This window comes from Sabethes cyaneus, chromosome 1 (assembly GCF_943734655.1).
Source record: "Sabethes cyaneus chromosome 1, idSabCyanKW18_F2, whole genome shotgun sequence".
NCBI lineage: Eukaryota > Metazoa > Arthropoda > Insecta > Diptera > Culicidae > Sabethes > Sabethes cyaneus.
In genome coordinates, this window is record NC_071353.1 from 44,382,187 (window position 1) to 44,392,904 (window position 10,718).

At 42.7% G+C, this 10,718-nt stretch overlaps 1 protein-coding gene across 1 annotated transcript; it reads left to right on the forward strand.

Annotated features, from left to right (window-relative positions):
- Positions 1–3,778: 3,778 nt before the first annotated feature.
- Positions 3,779–9,763, forward strand: LOC128745629 (uncharacterized). Its single transcript, XM_053842703.1, has one exon. It carries the CDS (start codon positions 3,779–3,781, stop codon positions 9,761–9,763), a length of 5,985 nt encoding a protein of 1,994 aa, XP_053698678.1.
- The last annotated feature ends 955 nt before the right edge of the window (positions 9,764–10,718 follow it).

Below are 10,718 nucleotides of genomic sequence, written 5' to 3' on the forward strand. Positions count from 1 at the left end.
TTCTATACGAAGTTGCCAAACGTCACGTCTTACTTGGAGTTAGTATTTGGGCAGTGCTACCATATAAGTGTTGTTTTCATCTGATATTCAAGTTCATAGCTAAGCAAGTTTATTAATTCATATATGCTATGAATGCTTTTAATTTAATTTCATTCTACCACGCCAATGCTATTCACTATATAACCGTCAAGCATTGCGGTACTCAGCTGTTTATTTATTTTATAACTCACAGATTAATAGCAATATGGTAGCTGCTTGTTTTTGTTTGCAGTTCGATAGATCATTACACAAATGTTAAAAATATTTCTCAAATCATCAATTCAACGCGATGCTAGAAATTATTCTTGCAAAGTAAAATTATGTGGAAAAAAACATGCATATTTTAGAAAATACCGCTTCTGGACGCATGTAGGGAATTTGGCAGCAATGGAACCCCCCTGGTAAATGCGATATGAATGTTATTGAAATCGGCAGGGGATGAATCATAATAATAAGAAACCGGATATTCAATCGCATTATAAAATAATTATTGGCTGATAGTTATTAGCATTAGACGGGCAATAGAGAACCCATTTTACGATCGGAAGAGGAGTCATTATTGTTATTAAGGCCCTACTTCGCATAGTAGTGAAACAGAAATTTAAGTAGCGCTCATTTTCTTTGGTAACTCGGTTTATTTATTGTACGTTGTAGTGCTATGATAGTCATTTGTGTGTTGCTAATGGGTAATAACATTTACGAGCCGGGATAAGTATACAGATGATCATTACCGCATTTCACCCACAGAGCCAAACAGATAATACACAGGAATAATGAGCGACCTAATAGGCTGGTGGTCATTCATACTCAGCAATCTAACCGTCAGGTTCGAGAACCATTGGACCATAAATTTGTCAAGAGTAAGTCTGATTTTCAAGCCATGGTTCGATATCATCGTAAATTTTATACAATATCCAAGTAACCGCTAAGCACTGAATTAAGCTTGAAACTGCATTATATTAGCAAGTTACATGTTGCCGGATATGATTCAGCATTATCAATGCATAGCAGCTTTAAAATAGCATTCTCAATGCTGAATTAAAAGTTAGTTGAAGCACTATGAAAAGCCGATTAGATGCTCTAAGCGAACTTTATTGTCGTTACAGGCAGTAAAAAAGCTTTTGCACTTGCAGGAAATCTTATTGCGAACAGTGAACGCCCGTGTGATGATAAAATAACAAACGCTTCCTTCTTTTTTTTATCTCACGTCACTGCTGTTAGAACAAACATCAGCCTAAAGGGTACGAGAGGGTATTTTCAGCAGGTTTCTAAATTCAGCCTATTTGCCTTTTCTTTCGCCAGTAAATATACTTTGTCGACATACAATTTTAATATGTCGAAACTATTTTCTCAAGACTGTAAGTAATCTACTATTTTTTGCTCAAAGAACGTCAAAACCACATGTTCTTCCACTAGAACTAGGCCATAGGCCGAAAAAATAGATGCCATCGCTTAATGGGCTGAAAATACCCTCCCGTACCCTATATGGGATATGCATGCGGATAGTATACAATCAATACTTCTGTTAAATATAATTCCACCACATAAAAACAAAATGAAAAGCAGCGAAGCAGTGTTTGTAGATCGTGATTCATACGCCTCCCGCCACTCTTTGCTTTCAATTTGTATTCCGCCAAATATCGTCCGCAGTACCTTCCGCTCGAACACGGCAAGGGCGCGTATGTCCACGGTGAGCAACGTCACGGCTTCAAGTCCAAAAAGAACTACTGGTCTAATAAAGGTTTTGTATATCGTCAGCTTAGTACGGCGGCGTATGCTTCTTGATCGTAGCGTTTTGCGAAAGGTAAAGTAGGCCCGATTTCCAGGTTGAATGTGCCGCTAGGTCTCCTTACCAGTATATTCCACGTTCACCAGTGATTCCAAATACACTAGCTCATTTATTACTTCTAGTTCGCTGTCGTCAACGGAATAGTGTTCTTCTAGGCCATAACATCTTCCGTTTGGCAGTTCTTGCAGTCGAATCGGTCCAGGCGTTTCCAAAAAACAGATGCTTATTGATATATTTTCATGCGTTATGCGTTTATTTGTAATATGGGACTGACATAGCTCGATATTTTTTTCAAAACTTTGGGAACAAACATAACTTTTTGGTTCGAAATATTGAAAGAATAGATAATTTAAAGATGATTCCCAGGTCTATCTCAAAGGGATGGAAAGGCACATGGGACTGCTATGCGTTTATGGGCAGAGCACGTTTCTTATAAACTTACTATACGTGGGGCGTAGCAATACAATATGGCGCACCAAGCTAAATTGATCTTATTACGGTTGATTGTCAAACCGCAAAAAGCTGTTAGTTTTACAGAGCTTTTAAAACGGTAACACCATGACCAATCAGATTTATTGCTGCTATTATAGGTAAAGATTGTTAGAGTTCAACACCGAAATCTTCTTTTTTATGCGAGGCCATATTGCTATATTCTAGTTTTTTTTAGCTCGCAAACAAGAAATTCAGCAATGCAAAAGAAGAGTTACAGAAAGAAAGTTATTATCAATCGATTTTCTTTTCACCGGAAGCCACTGAAATGATTTTGCTACAATTGATTGATTGATTGATTGAATATATTTGTTTAGTAAAAACAATTAAATTTATAAAATTGCAAAATTTTAACGGCGCGTTGATTTTAATCACCTATCGTATCAATATGCAAGATAAAATTTGATGCGAATGTGCTGCAAACCAACGGAGACTGCTGAAAATTTATTAGATTCTATGGGATATATCATTATGGTCGCTATAAACCATATCAATCAGGATGATCTGACAATTAAGCTTAAATTTTTTGCTCATGGATGTATTTTCATGTTAATAAAGCTGGCGGACTGATTTAGCTTTTAACCAGAGCATCCTGTGTACCTAATAGCTTTGAAGCGAAAAGCTTCATTGAATTATGGCAGTAGCTGTGAAGCAGCGGAAAGCATAATCGGTTTTATTACTGCTTTCATCAGAGCGTGATAAGACTACTTAAGCTTATGGCCAAATTTCTATAACCTCTTTAGACCTTCTGAAGAGCGGGCCCCTTGGTCGGAAGACAGTTTTATGGCGGTCATATGGCGGTTTGGCGGTTTTATGATTGTTGGCAACCGGGCATAAGGGTTGGGTTGCGATCTGCTCGTCGATCACGATCGTGCTGGTTGCTAGATGTGCCACTCTCAACTGCTCGACTTATGCTGCACCAAGTGCACAAAGAAGCGCTATACAATTGGCTTGATTAATAGCGCGGTGATCCATAATACTGATCCCGCGTATAATACGATTAGGTTTTCAATAAATTGCTTGGAATTAAAAAATTTATAAAAGTTTAATTGTAATTACGATAGTGAAGTTAATTATGTAAGTGTGATGAAATATTTTGTATACTAATGTGCTAATTATAAAATATGTTCCCATAATTATAATAGCGTAATTTGCGAGCAAAGCTTAAGAACGTGTTCTGTGTTGAGCGTCTTCTCAAAACTATAGGTATTTGCATAAATAACGTACATTTAAAAATAGCTCACAGCTTTCTTTCTTAGCACAGTGAAGTTGTTTAATCAGCATATATGCGACAGCTTGATCTAATCCGTGATAGAATCACTATTTTGTAAGTGACCATTGTTTGTAAGATAACCTATATGTAACATTTGTACTCGTTTTAGCTTGAAGCTTCTGAATATAAAGATTGCTATCAGGAATAGTGTCTAGTTTTGTTTCTCCGTAACAAAACTTCAAGAAAATATGAACGCGGATAAGACTCCCAACGTCAGTACAGATCCGGAGAATACGTACAGCTGCACTGCCTGTAAGAAACCAGATTCGGCCGACGACTTGGTTGCTTGTGATGAGTGCCATTGTTGGTGGCACTATTCCTGCGCCGGTGTCACCGGTTCTGTGTCTGAACGCCAATGGACATGTTCGAAGTGCCTGCCCGTTCCCGTTCCAGCAAAATCAGTGTCTGTCGAATCATCAGCATCAAGCCGTAAGGTACGCCTCGAACTAAGCTTACAACGGCTGGACGAACAGCGAAAATTAGAAAATAAGCGGCTCGAGCTGGAAAAGAAGTACATTGCGGAAAAGTTCCAGTTACTGGAAGAATCGCTGAGGGCAGACGATGAGGATAATCGTAGCATCCGTGATAAATTACCTACAGCAGAGGCGCGAGGTAAGCAAGCTCAAGTGAGTGACTGGGTGTTAAGCCAGAAAACTTTGGCTTCACATGAGAATCCGTTATCGCAACAAAGTAATCGTCTCTCGCGAGTGACAGAGCATCTCGCGGACGAATTAGGCGCGGTTGGAGGAACCAGTACTGTTCCACAGGTCATCCAACAAGACGCACCAGTTCAGCTGAGTGCCTGTCAGAGTATGCCAGCAGTCGAGACTGCAGAACAAGAATGTTCATTTCGCCAACTGAAACATCAATTGGAAAAGTGCGAAAACCAATCCGTTCCTGATGCAGCTCAGTTGCGAGAATTGCAGAGATTGCTAACTAAGTGCCAGATCCAAGCAGAGCAGCGCGATCAATCGAATAGCGCTCCGCAGCCAGACGCTTCAAAGGGCGCCATCCCTAAAGCAAGCCACACGCTGACAATTACTAACCTACCACAGGATTATTCCAGCAGAATGCCATACATCATTTCACCACCGGCTCAAAACCATGTCACTCAAGCTCCCATACCCGTCATTCCAATATTTTCTCCGCCAAACGACTGTGAAGAATGGAGCCGCCAGGGACAACCTAGTACTTCCACTGTAGCAGCACCGATTTTCGAAATACCCCCGATCGTTGTACCTCCCAGGCCATCTTCAGAACAACTGTCGGCCAGGCAAGTCATGCCGAGAGATTTACCCGATTTCTATGGTGAACCCGAAGAGTGGCCTATCTTCGTGAGCAGTTTCAACAATTCAACGGCGGCGTGTGGGTATAGCAATGCCGAAAATTTAGCCCGTCTGCAGCGCTGCCTGAAAGGCAATGCGCTTAAATCTGTTCGTTACTATCTGTTGTCTCCAGAATCCGTGCCTGATGTGATGAAGACTCTTGAAACACTATATGGCCGTCCTGAAGTCATCATCACCCGTTTAATTAAGAACGTTCGAGACACACCGGCACCGAGGATTGAAAAGTTGGAAACATTGATCCACTACGGAATAGCAGTGAGGAATCTAACCCAACATTTGGTTGCTGCCGGACAACAAGCTCATCTCTCCAACCCAGTTCTAGTCCAAGAGCTGGTTGAAAAGCTGCCACCTAATATTAAGCTGCAGTGGGCAGAGCGTTTACATTACTTACCCGCAACATTGCAAACATTTAGCGACTTTATGGCTAAGGTAGTAGAATCAGTAAGCAAGATAGTGGTACCCATAGATAGCTCAGGGGTTAGAAATGAAAAATTCAAAACCAGAGAAAAAGGTTACATACACGCACACGCTGATAATGTTTTGAACAGGGTAATTAATAGGTCAGAAGTAGAAAAGCCTTGCGTAGTATGCAACCGAAATGGGCACCGAGTGAAAGATTGTGTAAAATTTAAAGACGCTAGCATTGAAACCCGATGGAAAACTGTTCATGCATTGAATGTTTGTCGAAATTGTTTGAATATGCATGGCCGGAGGGCATGCAGGAGTTCCAACCGATGCGGAGTGAATGGTTGCCAAATTCGGCACCATCCATTACTGCATTCTGCATCGAATGGAAATAAACCAGCTACTGTTTCGTTGAACGAAAATCACACTCACCACCACAGTGACCAGTCTGTGCTATTTAGAATCATCCCTGTGACTCTTTATGGCGAGTCGGCATCCATTGACACCTTCGCCTTCTTAGACGAAGGCTCATCCGCGACACTGATCGAGCAAAACTTGGCGAAACAGTTAGGCGTTAGCGGACCCAACGTTCCCCTCTGTCTGCAATGGACGGCTAAAATGTCTCGTACAGAAGAAGATTCTCAGCTTATTTCGTTTGAGATGTCTGGTGTAGGCAATCAAAAACGTTTTCGTCTGGAAAATGCTAGGACTGTGCAAAGCCTCAACCTTCCAACACAAACCCTACGGTTCGACCAACTGCAAGAGCGCTTCGAGCACCTAAGGGGCCTGCCCGTTCGAAGCTATGCAAACGCTACGCCGAAGCTACTAGTCGGTTTACGTGATCTGATTCTGGCTGTTCCACAAAAGATCAGAGAAGGAAAGGAAGGCCCAGCCGCAGCTAAAACCCGGCTCGGGTGGTGTGTGTACGGCAGCTTTGGAAAGTGTCAAGACACAAAACAATTCAGTTATCACATTTGCGACTGCGCGATGGAAGAGAAGTTAGACGGTTTACTGAAGGAGTATTTCAGCATAGAAGATACTGGAATCTCAACAGCTGAGCCTTTGGAATCAGAAGCGGTAAAGCGAGCGTGGAAAATACTTAAGGAAACTACACAGCGAGTCGGAGATCGGTTTCAAACTGGACTATTATGGAGATGCGATCGCGTGGAACTGCCAGATAGTCTTCCTATGGCCATCCGTCGGTTAGAATGCCTCGAAAAGAGGATGAATCGAGATCCAGCCCTGAAGGAGGAAGTACATCGACAGATTCAAGAGTATTTAGATAAAGGGTACACCCATCGAGCAACTGAAACTGAGCTAATCAGTGCTGATCCAAAGCGAATTTGGTACCTTCCGTTGGGCGTCGTTCAAAATCCCAAAAAACCAGGGAAGGTCAGGCTGGTTTGGGACGCAGCCGCGAAAGTTAACGGAATATCCCTTAATGATCTTCTTCTTCCGGGACCAGATATGCTACTACCGCTGCCCTCTGTTTTGTTCCGTTTTCGCCAGTTCCCTGTGGCTGTTTGTGGAGACATAAAACAAATGTTTCACCAGATACTGGTTAAAGAAACCGATAGGCATTCGCAACGTTTTCTGTGGCGCGATAAACCGAAAGAGCCACCAAGCGTATACATAATGAATGTCGTCACATTTGGGGCAACATCGTCTCCATCCTCAGCGCAGTTTATAAAAAATCAGAATGCTCTGGAATTTGCGGACAGATTTCCTAGAGCAGCACAAGCGATCCTGAAATGTCATTATGTTGACGATTATCTGGAAAGCTTTGAAAACATCCGAGAAGCACAGGAGGTTTCAGCAGATGTACGGTTCGTGCACAGTAAAGGAGGATTTGAAATCCGAAATTGGTCTTCTAATAGCAAAGCTGTTCTGGATTACCTCGGCGAGAAAGCGAACGCGACCGAGAAGAATCTTTCACCAACAACGAATAATTTTGAACGAGTTTTAGGAATGCATTGGCTTCCTGAGTACGATATGCTTAGTTTCCCTACCTCGTTCTCCGAAGATATCATGTCTTTAATCCACGGGAATAAAAGGCCGACAAAACGGCAGATACTGAAGTGCATCATGAGCCTTTTTGATCCACTCGGTTTACTGGCTTCATTCTTGATACACGGTAAAATCGTAATGCAGGAAGTGTGGCGCTCCGGTATTACATGGGACGAGCCGGTAAGCGATAAGATTTTCTCGCAGTGGAAGAGGTGGACCGGAAAGTTCGCTGATATCGAGGGGATCGAAATTCCGAGGTGTTATTTCCGCGCTGCAAATGCGGAACTTTACAGAAATCTCCAAGCCCACGTGTTTGTCGATGCTAGCGAGGAAGCATATGGCGCTGCAGTCTACTTTCGAATTGTTAAACCAGATGATTCTGTACAGTGTACCTTAGTTTCGGCCAAGACAAAAGTTGCGCCTTTGAAATATGTATCCATACCGCGGTTGGAGCTGATGGCTGCTGCAATTGGTGCCCGTCTACTTACGTTTGTGGAAAAATATCATTCTGTAACTATTACGCGACGGTTCCTGTGGTCCGATTCACACACTGTTCTATGTTGGATTCGCTCCGAACATCGCAAATATCGACAGTTTGTTGCTTGCCGGATTGGCGAGATTCTGTCGCTGACCAAAGAATGTAAATGGAGGTGGGTTCCTAGTAAATCTAACGTCGCCGACGAAGCCACCAAATGGGGTAAGGGCCCATGTTTTGACGCAGATTCTCGATGGTATGTCGGACCTAGTTTCTTGTATCAGGCGGAAGATCAGTGGCCAACGAATAAACACACTCCCGTGACCACCAGTGAAGAACTTCGTCCGTGTTTCGTTCACGCGGAAATTGCTACTCCTGAACCATTGGTGGATGTGACAAGGTTCTCCAAATGGGAACGTCTTCATAGAGCGACAGCCTACGTAATTAAAATCGGACAACTCTGGAAAGCAAAATCTGTCGGTGGCAGGATAAACTGCGAACGACTCGAACAGCAGGATTTGATGGAAGCCGAAATATTATTGTGGAAGCAAGCTCAACTCGAAGCATATCCGGATGAGATCGTCACCCTTCGCCACAATGAAGGATTGCCGATCGAAAAGCGACGTTCTTTGGAAAGGTCAAGTCCTCTTTACAAGCTCTCACCGATGCTTGATAAAGACGGAGTCTTGCTTATTGATGGCCGTATAAATGCGGTCAATTTAGTTCCAGAAACAATTAAGTCTCCGATAATCCTTCCGAAAGGACACCGAATTACCTTTCTTGTGATTGACTACTACCATCGAAACTACCTTCACGCCAATGCAGAAACAGTTGTGAATGAGTTACGTCAGCGGTTTTACGTGCCACACCTAAGAACACTAGTTCGAAAGATTTCGACCCAATGCCAAATGTGTAAAGTCTATAAGGCACGTCCTGAAATTCCCAGGATGGGACCTCTTCCGACTGGACGGTTGTCTCCATTCGTACGTCCCTTTAGCTTTGTGGGTTTAGACTATTTTGGACCTCTTTTGGTCAAAGTTGGTCGATCGAACGCTAAACGTTGGATAGCAGTATTTACGTGCCTAACTATAAGAGCGGTCCATGTGGAAGTGGCATACACACTGTCAACGCAGTCGTGCATAGCTTGCATTCGAAGATTTGTAAAACGACGTGGAGCCCCCCTCGAGTTTTATTCGGACAACGGACGGAATTTCGTGGGAGCAGCGACAATATTGAAGAAGCAAATAGAGGAAATTCATAAAGAGTCTGCAGCTACATTCACTAGCGCACATACCAAATGGCTCTTCATACCACCTGCAGCACCCAGCATGGGCGGATCATGGGAACGAATGGTCCGCTCAATCAAGACCGCGATGAATAGCTTACCACAAAACTGCAAGTTGGATGATGAGGGACTACTGACGATGGTAATTGAGGCTGAAGCCACTGTAAATAATCGGCCGTTGACTTATCTACCTCTAGACTCCGAGGAACAGGAGGCGTTGACGCCCAACCATTTTATCCTCGGCAGTTCAAGTGGGCTCAAACAACCAATGGAACCAACCGATGGCGTTGAAGTTGTACGGAATTCTTGGCACCAGATCTTTGTCTGTCTTAACCATTTTTGGAGAAGATGGGTAAGGGAATATTTACCCACGTTGACCAGGCGAAATAAATGGCACGATGAGGTACGAGCGTTGATGTTCAACGATCTGGTTATTGTTATTGACGAGACGAAAAGAAATGGATGGATTCGTGGTAGAGTCCTTGAGGTAATTGCTGGACAAGATGGGAGAGTCCGACAAGCTGTGGTCCAGACATCCGACGGCATGTATCGACGCCCCGTTTCCAAGCTAGCGGTTCTAGAAGTGGACGAAAATGGTAAGGACGACTCCATTACTCATCCTTACGAGGCGGGGGATGTTGGCAACCGGGCATAAGGGTTGGGTTGCGATCTGCTCGTCGATCACGATCGTGCTGGTTGCTAGATGTGCCACTCTCAACTGCTCGACTTATGCTGCACCAAGTGCACAAAGAAGCGCTATACAATTGGCTTGATTAATAGCGCGGTGATCCATAATACTGATCCTGCGTATAATACGATTAGGTTTTCAATAAATTGCTTGGAATTAAAAAATTTATAAAAGTTTAATTGTAATTACGATAGTGAAGTTAATTATGTAAGTGTGATGAAATATTTTGTATACTAATGTGCTAATTATAAAATATGTTCCCATAATTATAATAGCGTAATTTGCGAGCAAAGCTTAAGAACGTGTTCTGTGTTGAGCGTCTTCTCAAAACTATAGGTATTTGCATAAATAACGTACATTTAAAAATAGCTCACAGCTTTCTTTCTTAGCACAGTGAAGTTGTTTAATCAGCATATATGCGACAGCTTGATCTAATCCGTGATAGAATCACTATTTTGTAAGTGACCATTGTTTGTAAGATAACCTATATGTAACATTTGTACTCGTTTTAGCTTGAAGCTTCTGAATATAAAGATTGCTATCAGGAATAGTGTCTAGTTTTGTTTCTCCGTAACAATGATATTGGTCATGAAAACCACTAGGGAAATGTAATCAAACATAGAAATGTTACTTGGGACTAGCTGTTTAATCCTGTTACGGACGTTGGTCCTGTGGTTTGCGAACTCGTAGAGCTCATTGTTCATCTTTCTGACTTCTGCAAGATTTGCCTACCCGAATTCGACAATTGGAGTCTGATTAGCTACGGTTACCGAAACGGTTTGGTTCCGTGATGGTGACCACATCGTTCTTCCGCTTCGTGCAAACGGGTTTTCATCTTCTCCGCTTCTCTTGATACCTTCTTGTAAAACTTCACTCTACATACCAGTTGGGTCCCACCTCCAGACCGCTATCTCCGCTCGTA